At 40.2% G+C, this 25,315-nt stretch overlaps 1 protein-coding gene across 1 annotated transcript; it reads right to left on the minus strand.

The window, feature by feature from the left end:
- Window positions 1-1,003: 1,003 nt before the first annotated feature.
- Window positions 1,004-19,329, minus strand: b4galnt3b (beta-1,4-N-acetyl-galactosaminyl transferase 3b). Its single transcript, XM_079224198.1, has 17 exons — window positions 19,287-19,329; window positions 18,508-18,603; window positions 16,548-16,638; window positions 16,330-16,430; window positions 16,168-16,235; window positions 14,985-15,063; window positions 14,766-14,832; window positions 14,403-14,531; window positions 14,139-14,248; window positions 12,844-12,929; window positions 12,185-12,406; window positions 5,734-5,990; window positions 5,481-5,634; window positions 5,287-5,359; window positions 5,029-5,182; window positions 2,451-2,577; window positions 1,004-2,254 (listed from the first exon to the last, which is right to left on the minus strand). Exons 2-17 carry the CDS (start codon window positions 18,598-18,600, stop codon window positions 2,161-2,163), a joined length of 1,905 nt encoding a protein of 634 aa, XP_079080324.1. The 5' UTR covers window positions 18,601-18,603; window positions 19,287-19,329; the 3' UTR covers window positions 1,004-2,160.
- Between the last annotated feature and the right edge of the window lie 5,986 nt (window positions 19,330-25,315).

Genomic DNA, 25,315 nt, shown 5'->3' on the forward strand with positions numbered 1-25,315 from the left:
GCTCATGTGAAAATACAATATAGGCCTGTGTGGAGACCAGCGTACAGTCCAACTGTTATTCCTGTGTAGCATTGTAAAAGCAAATTGTCCTCATGCACCACAACTGTGCAGACCTGTGTTTCGCTTAAATAATCTTATTTAGAGTGAGGTAATGTAAGTGTCTATGTTCTGTCATTGGCTGTGTGTGAGCTGTTTGACACTGCTACATGACGGGTGGTATGTGTGTGTGCTAAAGGTGTCTAAAGAAGGTGCTAAAGATGTCTCCCATATGTCAAACAACAACACCACACCTTTCTTTAACATTGACAAAGTCTGCATAGATCTTCAGATAATAACCAAAGTAATAACACACAACAACAACCTATTTTTACTATTAAATTGATATGTTCTGTGATGTTGTGTTTTAATAGTCAGACAGCATTTGGCTGGTGTTGTTCGCAACTTGTGAGTGTGCATGAGTGTGCGTGAGTGTGCGTGAGTGTGCGTGAGTGTGTTTTTAATCAAGGTAAAATGTAGTCCTGGAGAAATCTACTGTAGCAGGAACTACCACAGAAACGGGGTTGAGTACTTTGCCAATGCCTTTCTGCATGTGGACAGATTTTGTCAATGTTAGCACCACAACCGTGCAAGGTGCCTTTTGTCTCAGTTCTCTATTTGAACAGCATATTTACTGTTCAAAAATACACATGATGGAATGAAAATAAAGGCAAGAGATGTATGCCTCAGGCAATGTAGAATGTAACAACAATACTGTCCCTGAGATGAGACTTGTACAGAAGCTTACAATAAGGCAAAGGCGAACTGTCAGCACTGACAAAGGGCTGAGCTATATCTTAAAAACAACAACAAGTAGTAAAACACATTAAACCTTCTGGCCTAACCAGAAACCACATTTCAAAAGCTTCAATGCTATGCTACACAAAAACAGGAGCAAGGTTTAGCATCAGACCAGAATTGTGTTTTTAGTGCCCTAAATACTAAACCCAATTAAAAAGACTAAGAAAGGTAAAACAAGTTTGTTAAACCGGAATGTGAACAATCAGAAAAATGCTGCCATTGGTGTTATTTTAAAATACACAAATCATCTTGCACTCACTTTATTTCCTACAATACCTGTAAGTGTTGACATTGAAAACAATATTGTCCACTCCTCAAACATAGGTTTTGATTAATTTTTAAATTCAGCTGGTAGATCAATAAAAGCAACATGACAGTAAAACTAGATATTGACTAAAATGGCTCTTCATGTTATATTTACACAGACATTTTTAATTGCTTTTTGAACTTTTCTGCACAGGATTGAATTAAAAGTCGTTATACAATTATTATTATTATTATCTTTGGTAAGTGTCTGTGCATAGGGAGAACAGGCAGACATTCTCCCAATAAAGCATGATTAAAATGTTGTATTTGATTACTGATTCATATGCCAAAACGCTCTGTGACTCACCGGTCAACACAAACATAACTGAATAGAATTGAGAGTAGTTGCGAGACAAAACTAAAATCATTTTAATAGCTCATTATTTTGTTTCCATTTTAAGGGTTTTCCTGACTTTGTAGCCCCAGTATCTGGATAACCATCACAAGAGAAGGCACGTTTCATATTCGATAGAACAATTAGGACATGTAAAATGACACACACTAAACTCAAATGAAAACATAATCCTACAAACATTTATAAAATACATATCAAGTTTCCCATGATTTATAACATGATAAATAAGGCTGTGTTTCCCATCTACAAAATCTGCAGTGTATTTGATTTTGTCAAAAACAAATGATATAAGACACTTGTGTGAATAAAGCCTTAGTGTCATTTAATTCACGATTTGTCTTTAGATCAGATCAGTTCCCTGCAGCCAGAAATACAGATCACCATGGTGTCCGTCAGCATACAGTAAAATAGACTCAGTACATATCAGTAGTATTTTCCAGTATTTCCCAAGTTGTAAATTGCTTTTTTGAATTATTATTATTGCGGTTAGAAAGAATAGTGAATGAAGACCCTATCCAATCCTATTCTGTCAGTCAGCAGGTATTACGGTTATGGAGTAGGGATCAGGCTCCGGCCTTAAACTTCTCTGGTTGCCGTGGTTGTAACCTTGGTGTCTGCGGTCATGGTGCAGCAGGCAGGTGACAAGGTCATCTGCGACCGGGTCACGCTCGAATCCACATGCCATGTTTGGAGTGATAGTGGTGGAAGAAGTTCCTCAACAACAACCTCTCCACTTCAAGCCCTCCCATGAGAATTCTGGAGCAGAGGAGAGTTTGTTTCGATACAATTCACATTGGTGTGGTCACTAGCTTTATAATACAATATCGATATAAAGTGAAACAACAGGTCTAGACTCAACCAAAACAGGCTTGTATTATATTGCTATGCAGATTCACAGGTTAAGAAATAGACAAAAAAATACTATCAGTGTATTTAAAAAGTGAGGACCGACCTGTCGAGGAGCTCCCAGTCTTCTCCTCCCCAGCGGGCTCCGTATTCCTTAGTGTTCATTCCTCCCACTGCGTCCAAATCTGACTTATAGATCCCCAGCAGGCCAAAGCCATTGACCTCCCAGAAACCTGCAACACAGGTGGGCACATTTTCATTCAACTCTATTGTTGTTTGCATCAACACAACAGGCTTCTCCTCCATCTCTGGAGTCACACATCTAGTTTGTCTTAAGACTGAATCCCCACATTGACGAAGAAGCAATGGAAGAGGAGGCTTCCTGAGACAGGTCAGTGGTAACGCAAAGAAACAAAGAGGGGAGCATTGATGCAGAAAAGAGAGAAAATGTACAGTAAGCCGCATATATATATATATATATATTTATATATATATACAGGACTGTCTCAGAAAATTAGAATATTGTGATAAAGTTCTTTATTTTCTGTACTGCAATTAAAAAAACAAAAATGTCATGCATTCTGGATTCATTACAAATCAACTGAAATATTGCAAGCCTTTTATTGTTTTAATATTGCTGATTATGGCTTACAGCTTAAGAAAACTCAAAAATCCTATCTCAAAAAATTAGAATATCATGAAAAAGTATACTAGTAGGGTATTCAACTAATCACTTGAATCGTCTAATTAAGTCGAAACACCTGCAAGGGTTTCCTGAGCCTTGAAAAACACTCAGCTTGGTTCAGTAAACTAAATCACAAGTATGGGGAAGACTGCTGATCTGACTTCAGTCCAGAGGACCATCATTGACACCCTCCATCAGGAGGGTAAGACACAAAAAGAAATTTCTCAAAGAGCAAGCTGTTCACAGAGTGCAGTTTCAAAGCACATCCACAAAAAGTCTGTTGGAAGGGGGAAATGTGGCAGGAAACGCTGCACAACCAAGAGAGATGCCCGCAGCCTTAACAGCATTGTGAAGAAGAGTCGCTTCCAGAATTTGGGGGAGCTTCAAAGACAGTGGACTGAAGCTGGAGTCCAGGTATCAAAAGCCACTGTTCACAGACGTGTCCGGGAAATGGGCTACAATAGCCGTATTCCCATGGTCAAGCCACTTCTGAACTCAAGACAACGGAAGAAGCGTCTGACTTGGGCTACGGAAAAGAAGCACTGGACAGTTGCAGAGTGGTCCGAAGTCCTCTTTTCAGACGAAAGCAAGTGTTGTATTTCATTTGGAAGTCAAGGCGCCGGAGTCTGGAGAAAGGCTGGAGAGGCGCAAAATCCAAGTTGCTTGAAATCCAGTGTGAAGTTCCCACAGTCAGTGATGGTTTGGGGTGCCATATCAGCTGCTGGTGTTGGTCCACTGTGTTTCATCAAGTCCAGAGTAAATGCAGCTGTGTACCAAGAGATTTTAGAGCACTACATGCTTCCGTCTGCAGAAAAGCTCTATGGAGATGAGGATTTCATTTTCCAGCATGATCTGGCACCTGCCCACAGTGCCAAAACCACCAGTAACTGGTGTACTGACCATGGCATTACTGTCCTCGATTGGCCTGCCAATTCCCCTAACCTGAACCCCATAGAGAATTTGTGGGGTATTGTGAAGAAGAAGCTGAAAGACACCAGACCCAACAATGCAAATGAGCTAAAGGCCACTATTGAAGCATCCTGGGCATCCATACAACCTCAGCAATGCCACAGACTGATTGCCTCCATGCCACGCCGCATTGATGCAGTAATCCGTGCAAAAGGATTCCCAACCAAGTACTGAGTGCATTAATGGACATTTTCAAATGTTTGATTTTGTTTTGCTGTTATAAATCTTTTTTTTTACTTGGTCTGAGGAAAAATTCTAATTTTTTGAGATAGGATTTTTGAGTTTTCTTAAGCTGTAAGCCATAATCAGCAATATTAAAACAATAAAAGGCTTGCAATATTTCAGTTGATTTGTAATGAATCCAGAATGCATGACATTTTTGTTTTTTTAATTGCATTACAGAAAATAAAGAACTTTATCACAATATTCTAATTTTCTGAGACAGTCCTGTATGTATATATATATATATATATATATTAAAATGTCAAATGTATATACATAAATACTTTAAAAGGTGTGTAAAGGCAAAAAGAACACAAAAGGCTTGAAATGGCAGCTAATCTGGTTGAACCAAACCAATCAAAGTTTTTATTTTGCATTGAATGGCCTTTACTTTATTTTTTTGACTAAATCGCATAGCCGTCGTCTGTCCGTTTGTCTTCACTATCTGTCTCCCACTTTGTTTTACATCTAACAGGGTTTCGACACTCACTTGGACATGGATTTAGACATGGATACAGATTTAATCTTCTTAGTCATGTTAAAGACCTCTAAAATGCAATATTTTTGAGTAAATGATGACATTGTTCTAAGCTTAAAGGTACTGCTTTATGAATCTCCATTAAAAGACTTCTGATAAATATGATTCACGTGGTAAGGCTTTAGAGCAACAACTAAAATGTGAGTAATATATTTGGCTGAAGACGGTACTTTCTAATCGATTTTTTATAAAATGTTAATCCTTCAAAAGGAACCATGATCTCATGAAAATATAATCACAATATATACAGTATGATGTATCTGAATCTACCATTAGCATCTAAACGCGTAGCCCCGCAGCCCAGTCTCATGACTACTGGAGCGAAGACCATGTGTCCCTTCACACAGTGTTTCCTGATGTTGTCAATAATGAAGGGAGGGAAGTTGACGTGGAGGTCACAAAGAAACAAAATGCTGTTGTCATCCTGAGGGAGGAGGGAAATATAAAAGGTATTTATTATGAGAGTCTATTCACAGATCTATCACTTCATCCTAAAGCTTTTTTGCAGAGCAATGTCGCAATACTCACTTTTACAAGGTTGACACCTGCTTGCAGACCAGCCGCTCGCTCAAAGTTTCCACTCATCTTCAGATACTGGTACCTGATGAATTCCAAAGGCATAATAATGGCACATACTGTACATACTGCATAAGTATGGTGAGCTTTAAAAAGTTTGGAGTTGGCGAATTCAAGCGAAACAATACATACACACATACACACACCTGGGGAGAGAGGATTTCCGGAGAGCCTTATCTATGTCCATGTCCGTGCTGCTGTAATCAATGATGATGAGATTGAAGTTGAGGTCTCCGGTTTCTTTGAACAATTGCACCATATCTGTAATCAGCTGCTGCACCCAGCGAGCCTGGTTTTTCACTGAGAATCATACAGACAAATCAAGTTGTTCAGGCCATGCTTAAATAGACAAAAATTGGAAAAAAACCCCATCTAGAAGCATCATAAAGGTGGATGTACCAGGTATTATGAAGTGGACGGTGGCGTTAGGATTCCATTGGAAGCCCACCGGGTTACAAAGCTTCAGCTGAGGTTCTGGTTGTTGGTTACCTAAGTCCTTGCTGGGTTGCTTTTGGAGAATCGGAGCAAAGATGTGGCGCGACAAGCGCAGCAGCTGGCCGTTCACATCTTTCACCTCCATCTCCAGAAGGTTGCGGCTGCCCTTGGCCGCATCCAAGCGCTTCACCACGTTAATAACACGCACCAATGTGAATTGCCTGCAAGGATAGAGAGAATATGATAAAAACATGGTGAAATGTGTCAAAACAAATATAATCCATGCACTTGATTGTACTTGATTGTGCAGTTTCAATAATGGAAGTGTAATTGATTCCAAGATGTGACATACTCATTTACATAAATACAGCAAAACAATTAAATGAAACAAACACAGAGGATCTTTGAACCTAGCTCCTATTTTCCTGCTTTCTTACTGTGCAGACGGTTTTCTGCTTGCTCTCACCTCTGTTTGCATTTTTCTGCTAATACCTTCTGATATTCTTGTTTTTCTTCTGTGAGAATCTTTGAGCAGCAGCTCCCGGACACTAACTGGAAACTACTGGGACTATATTTCTCTATAGATTTGGCTGGCTATTGCCCTAATTCCGCTGGTTTAAAGATAAATTGCTATAGGCTACTTAGCAGCTAAGCTAAAGCTAAGGAGCAGCAAGATGTCATCCCTCTCCATGGACAACTATGACAAACTCCTGCAGAAGATTGCAGTTTTGGAAACAAAAATCTACCGAATAGAAGTGAACGTGGAGCTAAATGGACTGTGTCAGAATGATACCTCTTTACCATGGACTAAAAATCCTGTACAAATGCAAGCTAAGACACAGCTAACTAGCACCACCAGGCCTATCAAGAAACAGGAGGGCTGCGTATCTGTTAACGAAACCTCAAATGGTAGTCCTCCCTGGAACTCTCTCGGTGCGACGCCGAAGAGGCATTCACACCCTCGGGATGTGGGAGGACGACTAATAGGCAGAGCCCAGCACCCTGAGATCTCTGATGCGACTGGCTGGCCTGCACTACCACGCAGGCAAAATTCCTCCTCAATCCCGATACGCAGCTGGACACAGCAGAAAACAGCTGGGAAAAAGTAAAACCAGCAAAGAAACTCCACAACAACCAAGCCTACAACTTAAAAACAGATTCGCTCCACTGTCGCAGGATCCTAAATCTGATGATCTGGATAAGCAGCTATCTTCACAAAGCAGGGTAAGAAGAACTGAACGTAAAAGGCCGCAGGAAAAGACTGGGCCTGAGACTCTGATTGTTGGAGACTATACTGTAAAAGATGTCGGAACGATGTGCAGCAAGAACACCAAAATACTCTTCTTTCCGACAGATATGGTGTCTAACATGAGAGATAAAATCATGGACATCATGGCTGACCATCCCACGGTGAAAAACCGTGGGATGCATACGGGAAGCTGTGATATTGTGAAACAAGAGTCTGAAGTTCTGAAGCGTGACTTTATTGACTTGTTAAACACAGTCAGCTCTGCCAATGCTGAGGTGTTTATCAGTGGCCCTCTTCCAACAGCCAGGAGAGGAGATGAAAGATTCAGCAGGCTGTTGGAACTGGACAGATGGCTGTCAACTGCATGTACTGACCATACAGTACATTTTATCGACAATTTTTACATTTTCTGGGAGCGTAGACATATTTTTAAGGCAGATGGAGTTTGCCTGAATAAGTCAGGGGTAACACTCTTCACCTCTAACTTATTTTTCTTCCTGTGTCACTCGTCTGTTCCCGCTGCCAAGGACAGGAGACAAGAGGAATCGAAACAAGAGATAACCACACAGCATCGCCGTGGAGACCTGATGGGAAGGAAGCCAAAGGAGAGCCAAGAGGAGGAGTCTCCACCCTCATCAAGGGGGGATACCCCCTTCGGAGAGGAGGAGTCTCCACCCTCATCATCAAGGATTGATCCCCCTCTTGGAGAGGACGAGTCTTTACTTCCCTCACCAGCACCTACTTCCACCCCCTACACTTCATCCAGGTCCCTCTCCTCTCTACTCTCTCCCTCCTCCCCATCCTCCCCCCTCATGGAGTTCACTGACCGCATGAACGAGATGGTCATTGCTGGAACCAAACTCACTCCCCTCCTCACTCCCACTTCCCGTGCTAAAAGCCCTCCAGCTAGACCTCCGTCACTGGTTCTAAGTGCTTTGACGCAAACACCGAAGTTAAAGCACCGTGCCCCTCCCCCGCCTCCACAACATCTCCACCACCATCCTCTGTCTCCCCTACCTGATAAAGACACAAATTGATATATTTCGGGTCCGGACTACAAGGCTTATGACACCACGGATTATCTCCAGGAACAGTCGGGGCCGTGTATGAAGTTAGCCTTCTTAATTCCTGTCCTGAGTTATCGAAAAGGAAAGATGAGGCTGCGAAGAAACATGAGTAAATCTGCAAATGTATCCAATTTAACATTCATTCCTCGTCAGCCTGTCCAAAGAAATAGAGCAAATAGAGTTTTAAACACATTACACTTAGCTTTATTAAATGTCAGGTCATTGATTAAAACATTTTTAATCAATGATTTCATTATTAGGCACAAACTTTTTGTTTTTAACCGAAACTTGGTTAGACCAAGATAACAGTGCAGATGTTCTTATTGAATCAACACCTCCCAACTTCAGTTTCATGAGTGAAACAAGAGCGCAAAAGAAATGAGGTGGAGTTGCTATTTTATATAATGAGTCTCTTCAATGCAAGCAGATGTCTTTTGGTCATTTTACTTCCTTTGAATATGTGGCTCTCAATTCCACGCAAGTTTTAATCCTCAACATTTACAGACCACCTAAATACTATGCAACCTTCTTTGATGAGTTTACTGAACTGCTGTCTATAATCTGTATTGATTTTGATTGTGTTGTCATTGTTGGCGAATTTAATATCCATGTTGATAATCCTCAGGACAGAGGGTCTATAGAGCTATGTGGTGTCCTTGATAACTATGATCTGACTCCCACCCACAACAAGGGGCACACTCTAGACCTAATCATCACCAAAGGTCTGGACATTTCCAAGGTTGCTGTGACTGATGTTGCACTCTCTGATCATTCCTGTGTTTTCTTTGAGAGTGCAATCTCTCTGCACACAAATGTCCAAACCAAGGTTGTGACAAAGCGTTACATCACTGAAAACACCAGTGAACTATTTATTCAGAAGTTCTGCTCCACACCAGGCCTCTCTTGCATCTTAGTCAATGAGCTTGTGGATGGCTTCAATTCTAAAGTTAAAAATGTTATTGATGCCACTGCACCCACTAAGGTGAAGGTTGTCTCGGGTAAGAAAAGATCCCCTTGGAGAAATGCCATGCTGGTCAGAATAGAGAAAAGAGAGTGTCGGAAAGCTGAACGCCGGTGGCGAAAAACTAATTTCCAGGTTCACTGTGGTATCTATAAAGAGAGACTTCGCAATTATAATTTGGAACTTAGAAATGCAAGACAGTCCTTCTTCTCTGACATCATAACCAAAAACAATAACAATACACGCGCCTCATTTGCTACCGTCGACAGGCTAACAAACCCTCCGGTGTCGGCAACTGCTACGCTCCAATCCACCTGGGCATGCAATCAATTTGCCTCCTATTTTGCTGATAAAATTCAGAAAATTAGACAAGCAGTCGGTGGCTCCACACCAACCACAGGATATGTGTTGTCCCCATCTTTAAATAGCATCCATTCAAATATCAAGATACAATTTCACTCAATTAACCAAAGAAGCCTAGAAGACATTATACAACATCTGAAAACATCCTCCTGCTGCTTGGATATTCTACCAACACACTTTAAAAAAAATATTTCACACTGCATGACCGCTGATCTTTTACAAATTGTAAACACATCCCTTCTCTCAGGTGTCTTCCCACAATCCCTAAAAACTGTTATTAAAACCACTTCTAAAGAAGGCTAGTTTATACCCCGAAATATTGAAAAACTATAGGCCAATATCAAACCTCCCATTCTTAAGTAAAATAATGGAAAAAGTGTTTTTTCAACAGCTGAAAAACATCTTGGCCGAAAATAACTGTTTCGATGTCTTCCAGTCCGGCTTTTGTCAGCACCACAGTACTGAAACTGCTCTTGTTAAGGTTTTCACGACATCCACTAAAACACAGACAGTGGCAGAACTTCAGTCTTAGTATTACTGGAGCTCAGTGCTGCATTCGACACGGTCGATCATGACATACTACTAGATAGACTGAAAGTCTGGGTAGGACTCTCTGGCGCAGCACTTAACTGGTTTGAATCCTACTTGAAGGACCGACAATACTTTGTGTCGGTAGCTAGTTACACATCAGATGCTGGTAGTCAGCGTCAGGCAGACCAAATGGTCATCAGTCATGGTGGAACGGTGTTTGAACTTAATCTTTTTCATGTGGGAAAAGGCTGACTCTAGGGCTGCAACTAACGATTATTTTCATAAACGACTAATCTATCGACTATTTTTTCGATTAATCGACTAATCTAATGACTATTTCCCATAGCAAATTAAGAATAGTAACTCAAAATGTTGGAATTTGAACTTCAAATGTATTCGAGTAACAAGATCTGAACATCAGAACATCATCATAACAAATAAATTAAATAGTAATACAAATTAAAGTGAAAATATGCTTTAAAAATAAAGAAAAAGTACAAATAAAGCTTTAAAGGTAACTCAACATAGCAATCAAGCCTCTGAAAGTGCAAAATAACTAAAGAATAACTGGGCTGCAAGTGCCATTCAAAGTCCAAAAGTTAAAAAAAATTGTCCATCCTACCCGATAATTAAAGCGCATGGGTTTAAAAGTAAATCAAAATGACTCATTACAGTCCCACGTCTTGCTGCTCCCTCCTTCAGGGGAACACACAATTTACACACGTTTTAAATTGTAATTCAGAAACGTGAGCATATTGACATACTCTTAGTTGGTTGTATTCTGCATGTTTAACAACATGGAGAAACTCCTGTATCTCCGGACAGAGCTCTATAAGCCATCTCACATCAGTGTGCAGCAGGAAGTCAGAGTGACCGCAGTCCTTCTCCAGATGCGCACAGAACATCCGTCTTTGAAGAGCTCTCGCTCGATTAGACGATCTTTGTTGCCACATCCGTGATCTCTTTCATGTTTAGCGTTGTAGCGCATAATGCTTGTTGGTGTATTATGCAGTGGTAATTAAGGAAGTCGGGGAAAACATCTCCCTGTACTTGGCAATACATCCATTCAAGCGGCCAACCATTGCGGGCGCAGCGTCCGTAGTGATTGACATTAATTTGCACACTGGGAGCTGGGTTTTGTCGCTAAAGTTTTTTAATTTTTTTTTAATTATTATTATTTTTTAAATGGCATGCGATCTACCCGCACTACCTCCGCGATCGACTGGTAGATCGCGATCGACGTATTAGGAACCCCTGGTTTAGGGCCTATGCATGTTTGTGATCTGCTGCTACCTTATGAACCATCCTGGCCACTCAGGTCGTCTGGGACGGGCCTACTTTCTGTTCCAAGAGTCAGAACTAAACATGGAGAAGAAGCGTTCACCTTTTCTGCTCCACATATCAGAACGCTGCAGGTCTGCTGAGACCCTCAGCTCCTTTAAATCCAGATTGAAGACTTTTCTGTTTGCTGTTGCCTTTAATTGAACCAGATTCAATTGTTGCATTCACAACTGCATTTTATTTCTTAAACTGCACTGCAACTTTTATTCAACTTTTATTTTGCTTTTTGGCTGTTTTAATGTTTTCTTAACTGTTTTTAAATCTCCAATATGTTTTGATGCTTTTAATGGATTTATGTGAAGCACTTTGAATCGCCTTGTTGTTGAAATGTGCTATTCAAATAAACTTGCCTTGCCTTGCCTTGCCTAGCATTTTATTTTAATGGCTTTTTAACATTCACGACTGACATGCCAACATTCAGTTATAAGTTAGTTGTAACCAACCTATGGGTCGGGCCCCACCGAGCAGTCCAATGATAAATCTGAGCGGTTGCAAGATGATCAGGAAACAGGTAAGGAATTAGAGAAGAATATGTAGTATTTCTGCTACAAAAAACGTAATTTGTTAAGGCTTTTCTCTATGTCAGAAAAAATATTAAAATTAAACAATTTGAAAAGGTCAGTTCACAACTCACAGACTTATAGTATATATTGCTGATACTTTTTACCCATTTTAGATCTTTCATTATGGAAAAATATGTTAATACCTCATTAAAATTAAATTAAAATGAGGCTGATTCCTGTGCCTCATTTGTCTATACACCTATTTGCACTTTATATTATTATTATCTGTATCTCTTTATGTTGGACAGGAGAGAAACTTCAAATATTATGTATGTTTGCACAAATGGAAGAATTGACATTAAAGCTGACTTTGACTTTGATATACAAATACAGTACTTACCCGGGGTGCTTTTTATTTAGTTGGTCCATGAAAGCTTTGACCATGCCCAGAGCATCACTAGACTGGAGAAACAGGTTGCCTGCGACGGTGCAGCCCAGGTCGGCCTTGTCTGATCGATGTGTCAGAAGGTTTATGTCGTTGATCTGGAAGGTCTGGCTCCAGCTCTTTTCAGGCTCTTTATTTGCTTTCTCGTCTAGTTTCATGTATCCAGCAAAACGTAAACTGAAGACAAGAAGACAAAACACATAATTATGCCAAGATTTAGAAGAAGTTAATAAGCCTTCGTGGTTAATATTGTCATTGTGTTGTTGCTGATGTAGTTGTTGTGTAATGAATATGTATTGTCTCGTAATTGTTTTTTTATAATACAAGTACATTTTCTAACGTTATTCTCTGTTTTCTGCCCAGGCACTACAGCCAAGAAGCTGTGCACTGTCCCTATCAAATACACAAATAAAATAATAATTTAATCAAAAATAAAAATAAAACCTTTGTATCTACTGCTGTGAAAATATTACAAGTACATTGAGGGGTACAGTACCCTCTGTTGATGATACTGTTAACCTATTATAATTGCTATGTCCTACTCTATGCATTTTAATTGAATACAGTATGTCAAGATAAACGTTACTTATGAATCTAATTCGGTGGTGTCTTACTTATTCGATGGGTAGAAGCAGCTGTCCGCTGTCTCAATGTGTGTAAGTCGGGTGTAGTCTCTAGGGTAGATGAAGGACATGTGGATCTGGGGAGATGAAATGAAATGACATGCTGATGAATCATGAGATATTGTATAGTATAAGTGTTGTCCAACCCCATCCACAGGGATCCAACTGGTGTTTGCAGAGTTGATATAAGAACAAAACATATTGCATAATGTCTTCTCTTGGATGCACACCAGATTTTAGAATTGATGCGCTAGGTCAGGGGTCGGCAACCCGCGGCTCCACACATTTTTTTGTGTGGAAAAAAGGGCAAAATGGCTCTTTGGATAGGAAAGGTTGCTGACCCCTGATGTAAACAAAGCCACTGAGTCAGACTACCTTATTTCGTCAGCCTGAGTGTTTCAGAGCAGTGGGAGCTCTTTGTCTTCAGCTAATAGGCTGGAAAAGAAAGAGGACCCATGCGTGAGCATCTCAAAGTACAATGTGCTCAAACCTTTTAAAAACCTGGCAGTTGAGTATTGTATTATCTGTAGCGAGTCTACAGTTTTTGGGCATGTAAAAAGGCTGTAACAATATTCCAGGTGTTTTTGTACAGATTAAACCAAAAATAGATATACCTTTTGTAGTTCATTGGAATATGTTTTAACATTTGGGAGCGGGCTTGCTAGATGTTTCTCCCTGTTTCCAATCTTTATGTTTAGCTCCTCTAGTCAGTTGGAGCTTCATATGTATCAGACAGATGTGAGTGGTGTTGATCTTCACAACTCTACAAGGAAACAAAATAAGCTTAAATCGCCCCAAAATACTGAACTACTTTAGTTTGAAAAATATTTGAATATCCACCTACATCCAAGCTCACAACATACTTTTATCACACTGCCTTCCCTGATATAATCCGTTTTACATTTGTAATTTGTTTGTTGCCCTTTTAGTTTTAGTCTTTTTTCATGTGAAGCACTTTGCAATTTTGTTTTGATAAGTGCTATATAAATAATGATAAATATTTATATTATTATTATGAATGTTATTTCTGAGTTGGGCAGTGACATCTTGGAGTCTTCTTACCACGAGGAGGTTGCTAAACAAAAAGTAGAGCCTTCAGGAACTCAGCACAAAGTGATGGGTATGCTGGCATCCCTTTACAAGTAACATTAACAAGAACAATTGATCCTCGGTGCAATCCCAACACTGTATGAGATCTAGAATAATATGAGATGATGAGAATGGTGTGGGCTGGAGCTCCAACAGTAGAAATGTAAGTTAAATAAACAAACTATGTGAATACATACATACTGCAGTCCTTGATAACGGTTTATCTTAACGTTTTTGATCGTGTAGCTTGGTTTGTAGGCACAGTCGGGAAGGACATCTTGTAGAAACGTGCTGTTTATCAAAGGCACTGCAGACAAACACAACACACAGATTTCAGGTTTGATCACTTTGTGCGTTCAGCATGAGGAAATACGTTGCAAAATGCTTGCATGGTAGGAAAAGGAGGATGAGGTGATTTATCTGCTTCTGAAGAAATAGACCAAAAGAGAGACGTCTCTCACTTTTGTACAGAGTGTCTCGCAGTTCTTCCCTCAGCATGTCTGCTGAACCAATCTGCTGTTTGGTGGACGTGTGACTTGCAGTCGTCTGTGGTATGTGGTCTATGTCACCCGCCAACCAGGCAGACTCATCTGTGGGGCAAAGGCACAGGGGATTAGAATAAGGTGCGGTAATAAAGTGCGGTATGTATTGTGAAACAAAAAACCTCACTTAACATGCAGGTTTGAGCATCATTGCAGAATAATAAAAGGCAAACAGTTTTGGATTATGATATACTGTATGATAGAAATTCAACCCTGAGCTCACGGAATTCACTGAGTGATGTTATTTTAGGTATCAGGAAGGAAGTGGGGTTTTGTACTTACCAACATAGAGAGAGAGGTGACTGGATTCAATAACCTTGAACCCCAAGCCCTTGTCCAGGAGCTGCCACTGTGTGAAAACCAACACAAATAACTGAATGTCTCTTCCACTTTATTCCTCACATTACACATGAAAATGAGACATGAGAGTTGGACCCAATGAAATGAGACAGAGAAAGAAGGAGAGGACATGTTCTATGACTGCAGAGTTAAACTACTTACTGCCACCGCCACATGGTCAGTCCCTTTGCCGTTTTGCTTGTGGATAACTTCAAAAAAGTACTTCTTCTGAGCAGACAACCTGCCAGACAGTAAAAGTTCATATTCAGTACTACAGTATAGTCACATCAAACATAAAATTAAAAAAATACAACCATGTTGCTTTAAGGGCAGGATCTGTGTATGTCCTTGTTAGCTTCGGTCATTCTGTCCCATTAAATGTTTTTGGGGGGGTTTTCTTTATCCAAATCAATGGTCCAAGGAAAGAGGTTATCGTATGCTGTATAGATTGTAAATTGAGGCAAATTTTTGCTATTGGGTTATGTAAATACAATTGACTTAACTAGATACAAGGCTACAGCCCCTGACATGATCAGATCAACATCTGTGTATCAGTCTCTTTTCTCTGGGGCCTCTTCAGGCAGATATTACGTATTTGTTTTAATTAGGATAATTTGTAATACTTTACTTGTCTCAATGAAACTGAAAACTATTGGCAACATATGTATATAACCTCTAAACAGTATTGCCTAATTGTGTTTTACTTTGGGTTCATTTATTACGCTTTTATTGCTTTTGCAGATGCAGTGGTCCGGATCCCTATGTGTGTTTGTGTGTGTGTGTGTGTGTGTGTGTGTGTGTGTGTGTGTGTGTGTGTGTGTGTGTGTGTGTGCGTGTGTGTGTGTGTGTGTGTGTGTCACAGCTTTTACTCTATCAACAGCTCTAGTTTGGATTCCCAAACATAAAACAGAAGGAAACTTGCAAAAAAACATTTTATATTGCTAAGATTAGAGAAGTTTGGGTTGTTTTTACTGAGAGATTAAGGTCTGTGTGGTTTTATATGTGCCCTTCTCAGGTGTGTGAAGTGGAAGGGTGACAAGGACAAAAGAGTCTCATATGTTAGGAGTTATATTGTCTGAGGCCTATACCACTGTCAGTTAACTCAGGTCCTTAATTATGATTGGCTGAGCCGTGTTTACACTTGTTGTAAAATACTAAACACAGCTGTGACCCAATTACAATAGTATTCCTTTGCTCTTCGATGGCTCTCATATGGATTACTTACACACACACACACACACACACACACACACACACACACACACAATACAGTGTGTGTTCATCTACTTACATGTCTGACAATAAGGGTTGATGTTTTATATAGTCTAGTCTGGTTTAAATTTACCTTACTGGTTTGGAGGTCTGACTGACATACTTTTCAAACTCGCCCGGGGCTGTCCATTCTAAGCCTGTCTAGAAAAAGAAAGCCCACATTAAAATAAATATTACACTATGAGGTATGAAGAAAATACTCTCTGCAAATTGAGAAGATAACAGTCATACGTACCATCCCAACCCACGCCAACAACTGCAAATCAAGGGTATCGTTATCTGTGCTCAGCCACAACTCAGAGTTGTCATCAGAGCTCAAAGCAAATACAAACTCTCCTGAGAAACGATGACAAAAAAGGAGACAGATTGAGGGAGATATAGAGGGAGATATATAGCATGCATGTACTCAGCGTAGTGTCAGACAGGAACTAAATCAAAAAGTACATGTTGTACCATCAGTATATGGATGTAGATAACCAAATATCCTGAGTCCGTATTCAGTCTTCTGAGGAGCGATGGCCAGCTTCTGCACTGTCATCCTGGACTGAGTGAGAAAAGGCAAACTTTGAGAATCAGCCATGGTATTTACTTTCAAATTACATTTTGAGCCCAGGGACATGAGGATTTAGCTTGCGGATGTAGAATGCAACTCTGAATGAAAACAACTGTGTGTGTTTAAATATGCTTATGTCATAGTGTGTGCACGGATGTCTTTGCACGATGAATGCCTGTACAAAATGGCAATGGCAATCTTTCCTATAGTTGCTAAGATATTTCTGTCTGGAACAAAGTGGTAGACCGACCAACATTTCCATCCCTATAGAGCAGGGGTGGGCAAACTTTTGGGCTCAGGGGCCACATTGAATAAAAAAAATTGACAGACGGGCAGGGCCAGTATCAGATGGATGGAGAGTGTTTGTGTGAACCTGTCACGGGAGGACAATGTTGCGGACCCAAATGCAGACCACATGAGAGTATGAGTATCTGGTAAAACATATTATTGGAGCCAAAGGGAAGGTGGGGAGCCTGTGTTCCGCCACAGGGGGTGCTGGGCGGTGTGAGACCCGTGGCTCTACACTGGACGACGGCGAGGCCGGCAGGGGGCGGTGTGAGAATATAATGTAAATGACTCAACTTTTTTGTTCAACTCGCTGGTTAAATAAATAAAAATATTTTGCTGACTCTTTAAATTGGCTGCCAACCTCTTAGCAGTAGCCGCCCGTTCTGTCGTTGACTGTTGGCTAGCATAGTTAGCATGCTTGGCGGAAAAGTGGCGGCTAATATTGTATTCTTTGAATACTGCAATGGTTTCTTGGCAAATAAGACATACTGTCTTTGATCGTACTTCGGTGAAAAAATACTTAGCAGTCCACTCATTAAAGACTCTGCACTCACTGTCGACTTTTCTTTTCTTGGGTCCACTCATTGTGACAGAAGGGACCAATGCAGGAGGATGGCAGGAGGCTGACAGACAGAACCCTATATGTCACATGACATGAGCGCGCAGGGTGGCGCAGTTCCGTGGGTCGAATGTGGTTAGTTATGTTAGTTATACTGAGGAAAAATACTCTGCATGCAGCTGTCAGTTCATTTTACAACTCTAAAACTGTTGTAGTACAAACCCTGTCTCCGGCGACAGAAAGTGATTCATATCACCGTAATGCTTCTAAAGTTAACGCTTTACGACATAATTAAAAAGGATTCTGACCGCTAAGAAGTGGAGCTTTTCAGTGTTTTGCGGTATATTACGGTAATAAAAAAAATAAAAAAGTGTCGCCCTTGTCTATGGGATCAGTGGGGGAGGGGTGGAATTGACCAGCGCAGCACAGCAAGTGTTGCGTGTCGCTCTAGTCCAGCAGAACACGGCAGGCAGCGGTCCGCACGGCGCGTACAAACTGCTGTAACGCCTCTCTGTTCCCGACTTGATTTTCCCAAAGCACGATGACCACAGCAGACCAGCGTTGATGTTTCTTCATGCTTATTTATTGCACAGCGCTCTTTTAGGCTTTTCGTGTGTGTGTTCTTCTGCAGCAGAGCCGTGAGCGCAGCAGAAGTCACTACAGCGGTCTTTCTGCTGCAGCAGAACACACACACGAAAAGCCTAAAAGAGCGCTGTGCAATAAATAAGCATGAAGAAACATCAACGCTGGTCTGTTGTGGTCATCGTGCTTCGGGAAACTGAACTTGGGAACGAAGAAGCGCTACAGCGGTCTTTACTAAAACTTTTTTTTTTTTTTTTTTTAATGTTATAATAATTATAATAATCGGCGGGCCGGATTAAAATGCCCCGCGGGCCGTAGTTTGCCCACCTCTGCTATAGAGCCATGGTGTTAGCCTTGCTAAAAGTGTAACTTGTCAATTAAATATAATTCATGGCAATTGAGTGAACTGGGAAGATAAGGTTTTGACTCACATGAGGATGCAGAGGGTAGTGCAGGTTCTTGCGGAGGTCAGCTGTAGTACTGCCACACCAGTCTTCAAAGACATGCAGATTTACCCGTCCCATATACTGCAGGAAGTAAACGGAGTGAGGGCGATGTTCAAAACACACTTGGTTTCAAATGAAATCCGATTCTTACCGTCAACCCCACTCTTATCAAAAGAGTTGGTTCGGCCAAATTATAAAACATTTCTTCAAGTGGTATCTAGCCATGCACATAATTTGAGTACTCACGTTTTTAAAATGGCTCCATCCTTATTCTATATTTTGTATGTGGTGCTCAAAACATTATGAAATTACATTAAAAAAACAATTTATCTTCACAGAAACCAATTAATCTGAAATAATTAACAGATTTTGTTTCTGTCAAAACCCTCAAATATCTAAAAATCTAAACAAACGATGAAACCAATACTATTAGCATAGCTGGAAACCACTAGAGGTCAAGTGAGTTTTTTGCATTAAATTTGTTATTTAGGTAAACTCTTTCTTTAACTATTATTATGCTTTAATGCAATATTGCTTAGACTGATCTGCAGAGCCAGACACAGTAACAGCTTCCCCCAAAAATGAAACATGAGGTGCAAGCAACTGGCCAAAGCACAGCGCTGCTTATTGGTTATTTTGAATTCAAAAGAGGGGAGACAAAGTGTTAGCATGCAGGCACCGCGGACACACACACACACACACACACACACACACACACACACACACACACACACACACACACACACACACACACACACACACACCTCTGGGTTCCAGGTTTGTGGAGTGAAGCTAAAATTAGCTGAATCCTCCTCCGAGTATAGTTGATGGTTCACTCTGACCTGGAAAATACACATATTCAAATCTTAGTTTGGTTTCCTCCACTCTTTCCTTCACAAACACATGCCCCTGCATCTCCATATTTTTTAGCACCACTTTTTTTTCCATGCACCATCCTTACCATTTTGATAAACTTCAAGCGACCGTCGTCAATATTTGTATCTGAGGAAGTAGGTGAAAACATCAGCTGACAGACAAATATGCATAGACTGTGCACAGATGGACAACACCGTCACAATGTCTCTTCTGATCATTTGAAAGAAATGGGTGATTTCCCCAGGAGGGAAACAGGTTATTTTTCCTATATGTGCATCTTACTGACTTTGCATTCAAATAAAATGTATATTATAATGACTCGATATGCTTCTTATGGCTGGTAGCATTTTCAAATCGACTTATTTACAGAGGGAGGGTTTGTAAGAGGAAGCATACAAATACATGTATGAATAACAAACTCTTGGAAGCCCAAAAACTCCTAAAAACATGGCACAGACCTTCAAATTACTTGAAACTACGTAGACTACCATCACATCCAATGCTATGAAACTAACTCACTTGATGTTTGGTAGCAGGTAACTCACTTCAGATATTACCAGTTACAAGTCTCTGGCACTTTAGCTGAGCAGAAGCAGAAATATTATTCCTTCTAACCTCTTCAGTCATCTTTCAAATTATAGGGTGCATTTTTTTTTTGTGAGCTTGTGGTGTCAGTGAGTGAATTGGGATTACAGCGCCATTGGACTCAGTCTGTCATTATAACCGGTGGAGATCTCCAAACACACACTGCTGAGACATGTGGGCCAATTTTGGCAACACATTCTAGAATGGCAGTTAAGAAAAGCAGAAGAGGAATATTTGTATCTCCATCTACGCTCATCCAGTCTTCCTACTTATCCTCTTTTTTTATTATTAATTCTGTTATCAAATTCAAGCAATTCCAAAGGACTGTCAGTGATCAGTTCCAAATGGCTTCAGGGTTTATATTATAAGCCTTGAATCTTATATTATAAGTTTATGTGACTTAATATACATAATTATATTATAATAGTTGTCAAGTTTGGAGGCTTTCAGTTGTCCTTTCAGTTGCTTCAGCCTCCAAACAGGACAACTATTACATCTAATTGATAAAGGGACTGGACATTTTTGGACTATTGTATCAATGTGACGTTTTGGTCTGTTCTGTCCATTTTGGAGACTATACTTCGGGTTTGGCACAGCTACTATCCTGATGCAATGAGAAAATAAGCTAATAGGGAAAATATAATTATAATACATGTAGTGTATTTGTGAAAAACAATAAAATTATAAAATAGCTATAATTTTGTGATTCTGTTTAGGCCAGCAGAGAAGGCTTAAAAGCCCTGAAGGCCTGCCACTGCCACCAGGTAAACCTGAACACGCACACCTCTCTTGAGTGTGACAGCGATTATAACCGCATAACTATATCGATTCTAATTAACTGGAGGATACACTTTTTTGCATATAAACAGGAATCCGGCCACCCTACGGAGGAAACTAATTTCGGCCACTTGATTATTTTAAAATAGCACTGCTAGTGCTAGTGTATTAGCGTGGATATAACAGTATAGGCTCGTGTTTCTTGTGCAAAAGTTTAAATGATGCTCATGGATGAAATGTGTGTCTTTCATGTGTCTAACCTGACTATTAGCACTGTTTTCATCATTCAGGAAAAATAAAAGTAGATATATTATATTTATTTATATTTATTTATATTATATATATATATAAATATATTCCTATTACAAGAAACACAACGAGTTCTACAGAATATCTGAACATGGAGGAAACGTGTCATACGCCACTCAGCATTAAAAAATGCCGTTTGACTTGTTTCAGAATGATTCAGCTCTGAGGGCTTTGTGAAACTGCACTTTATTTGCATTGAACTGCGATGTTTTGTAAGATTATTTTTATGATCGGTTCGACTCCAAATTGAGTAATAAAGTGGAACACCATAATAAAATAAAAGCTTAATAGATAAGCCAACGGAATTAGTTAAAATAAAGTCGACTCAACAAAAAGTGAACACCTCAATGTTAAATCATTTGTTTGGATGTTGCACACTGTTGTACCTGTGTGATGCCTTACATTTTAATGCAGCCTAATCTTTCTTCTTCTTTTTTCTTTTTACATTATTCGGCAGGTTGACTATTAGATCTAAGCGCAGTCTAAATGACGCATTAAATAAGTCTAAATGTGCATTAAATAAACACAAATTGAAAGGGAAAACATTTGTTGAATAAGCCCGTCGTAACAGTGTCGGGCTGGCAATCACAAACTTACTGCTATAACTCATCCATGTGTTTACAGCAAGTATCTCATGGAACAAGGCAAAAGATCCGAGTATCAGAAGAACAGCGAGCAGAAGCTGTTTGCGATTGTGGTTGAGAATCAACTTCTTCGTGGATGTAATTGCCGCGAACATCTCGGCCCTTAATCAAGACCACCGAGTGATTAATTGATGTGGTTGGCCGCTTTGTCGTCAGGAGGAATCCGAGCGTTGCTCCCAGTGGGTGCGCACTACCTGCGCCCTGATTATCCCCAGAGTGCGCCGCCACTGGTGGCTCTCATCCAGCGATAAAATCCCACCTCGACTTGGAGTAACCCGTGATCTAAAAACTGAGCAGTTAAGTGCGAAATCTCACGCCAACCACTCTTATAAAGACATGGAGCAGATGGAGAAGATGCTTGAAAAACTTCGGAACTGAACTACTTTTGCCTTCAAACTAATAGCGTGGTTATGATGAAAAATAAATCATTGGTGCGTGCACACGCGCATAACTGTAATTGACTCATTTTAATTCACTGTATACTACCGATACAACGTTTTATTTAATTTAAAGTTGTGTTAGTCGTGTTGTGTCTACGTGAATACGCAAAGTGTGCCGCTGGATACTTTATTCTGAAATGTGAGACCGGAAACACGTTATTGTTTTCAGGTAGTTTGACCCTCAATCTGAAATCGAAGGGAGGAGTGAACGTGTGAGGCACACACTGCGGTGTACCTGCTGTAGATAGCAGTCACTTTAACGATTCAAAAGAAGCCTTCTGTAAACAATACGTTGTTTGTTCGCGACACTTCTCAGAGGACGTGTTCAACACCCACATGTATTTTAATGTGGACCAGCAAGTTGTTCATAGCAAACAAAAGAGTTGTTTACTCTGTGACTGTGCTTGCTGCTGCCACAAACAAATGTCCACCTGTGGATGAATAAAGTACATCAATATTATTTCTGAAGACTAACGTTATTCTTTTCATTGTCTTTTCCCATTGGGAGGACATCACAACAGACCTCACATGGATTGGACAAAGTATGGGATGCAAAACTGACGCTGATCCTCACAATTTGTCCAATGAGCTCCAACGGCTTGTTTCTGTATGTCTCTGTGCAAATACAATACCAGCTTTATTTTTTATTGGTTGCTGGATTACATTTCACCGAGATACAACAGATACGTTTTTCTGATTGGCTATTCGTGTAGCCCATTTCTCTTTTTTGATTGGCTGATGAGTGGCACCTCCGTTTTTTTTCAGCGTGAGAAATACGATGTGTGGCGGGAGGGCGACTTAAGACCGAAATGCGAGAGTATTGTATTTGCATTTGCATGGCTCCTGTTGTGCCATGCAAATGGTTCATTCATTGGCTCAACCAGCAACCTTCTCAATTTTCAGAGCATCAGTCTCAAAGCTTGCATTTGGTTATGTTCTGAAGAGATGAATAACTGCTGTTGCTGAAATGCTTCATGTCTGTGTCTGACATTCTTCTCCATAATATTGATTCATGGTGTGTCAATCAAGCGTTTAACATTTGTTTAAAACTTGAGTAAGAGGTTAGAATCCTGGAGAGGATCCTTTTTAGAATCCAGGTTCAGATTTAGGTTTAGATCGAGAATACAATCCAGGTTACAATCATTGAGAGCCCACAAATATAATAATACAACAATATTATTAAAATAAATTAAAATATGTTATTTCCATGGCCTTGGGAAATTTGATCAATATGAGCAATTATCATTTAAAGGCAGAAACTAGAGAAATAAGTCTCAAACATTTGATGTCAACAAGTCTGGAGCTGCTCTATAGACAATGAATGGGAGGTTGATTTTGGGGACCCATATAATTTTCTTTTCGTTTTTCTTTTCTATACCTAAATTAGCTTTAGTGTTTTCAGATTTGAAACATAAAATGTCCCGAAGGAACATTCCCCTGTGTGCTCTCACTGTCATTCATAAAATCTCTCCCATGCATTGTCTATGGTGCAGATCCAGACTTTATACTTGATGACATCACAAATGTTATTTTTAACAGTCAGGTTTTTGGACTTTAGAGAGAGGTGTTCATGTTTAATATAATTTTTGTCCTCGACCATAACAACATGAATTTTGAAATGGCCGTAGTTCCATTTTTAAACAATGAGGCACACGTAATCATTGCAGAGCAATTAATTCTAAAGTTATATGAATGGTAATTATTCTGATGTAATGTATGCCACCGTCTTAGCAAACCAAGAACAAACAGAAGATGGGTCCAGTTGCTCTAAGGAAAACAAAAGCGACTGTAGTGGGGAATGCTCCCCAGAGAAGGGAATGTAGGGTTTTGAACGCAGCCCTGTGTTGCATGTTTTGATGTGCCTGTTTGGCCTGTTTGGCCTGTTTGGCCTATTTTGCCGACCCTGTTTTGTCAGTTTTGCTGTCTCCGTTTTGCTTCGGTTTTCTGTTTTGCATGGTTTGGATGTGATAACTTTATTCTGCATGTTTTGACTTTTAGCGTTTGTTTTTGATTATTTTCTTTGATTAATAAACCTCTGATTAATTTGATAAAACACGTCTCTGGCCAAATATTGTTAATGAATCTGTGTCCTTAAACAAATTCTACATTTACAGCTTGGGGTTGTTAAAACTTAGACCTAACCCTTTCATTCCCCCTTCCCCTAAGGCCCTATCACACAAACAATACTCTCATAACAAAGCAAACATCCAGCCTACAATACATAAAATACGTCCAGACAAAACAAATGGTGCTAGGCAGCATATGTAGACCAGAGAGAGCACATCCGTAAACGGACACTGTGTTCCTGTGAGAAAGCTGGAGGATCAGATCAGATCCTGACCGTCCTCGGAAAAGAAGACTCCGACCTCCCGACATGGTACACATTGGGTCAAATAATGAAAACTGTGAAAAACTTTTTTCTAGTTTTTTTTTATTTTAGACTAGGGTCTTTTTTTTAAATACTCAAAAGCCTCCGAAATAGAAGTGCACGAAGCAAGTTTGGAAAAATCACCATAGCGACACATCCAAATCCTTGAACCTGTTCCAGCGCAGGCTAACTGAAATTCACTGGATAAGCTGGTCAAATTCCTTCATACTAAACAGTGCCTTCTCCAGACTGCTTGTTTCAGCTTCTTGCACAGATGTTATAGGATTGAGATCAGAGCTCATAGAAGGCCACTTCAGAACAGTCAAATGTTTTGCTCTTAGCCAATCTTGGGTGTTTTTTGCTGTGTGTTTTGGGTCATTATTCTGTTGGAGGACCCATGACCTGTGACTGAGACCAAGCTTTCTGACACTGGTCAGCGCATTTTGCTCCAGAATGCCTTGATTGTCTTGAGATTTCATTGTACCCTGGCCAGATTCAAGTCACCCTTTGCCAGATGTAGCAAAGCAGCCCCAGAATATAACCGAGCCTCCTCCATGTTTCATAGGTACAGTGCTCTTTTCTTTGTATGCATTTTTGTGTCTGTGAACACAGAGCTGATGTGACTTGCCAAAAAAGCTCCAGTTTTGTCTCATCTGTCCAAAGGACATTCTCCCAGAAGTGGTGTGGCTTGCCAATATGCATTTTGGCAAATTCCAGTCTCTTTTTTTTATGATTTGTGGTCGTCTTCTGTGACAAATGGTGCGATTTGACACTGATGTACCTTGACCTTGGAG

The sequence above is a fragment of the Taurulus bubalis genome, assembly GCF_910589615.1.
Source record: "Taurulus bubalis genome assembly, chromosome: 9".
NCBI lineage: Eukaryota > Metazoa > Chordata > Actinopteri > Perciformes > Cottidae > Taurulus > Taurulus bubalis.

Bases quoted from the DNA above. Each gene is read 5' to 3' on its own strand.
- b4galnt3b (XM_079224198.1), bottom strand. From the start codon at position 18,600: ATGGGACGGGTAAATCTGCATGTCTTTGAAGACTGGTGTGGCAGTACT. The intron at 12,930-14,138 runs GTATGTATTCAC...TCATCTCCCCAG, and splicing joins GTTATCAAGGACTGCAGTAT to ATCCACATGTCCTTCATCTA. The intron at 5,360-5,480 runs GTGTGTGTATGT...GGAATTCATCAG, and splicing joins CGGAAATCCTCTCTCCCCAG to GTACCAGTATCTGAAGATGA.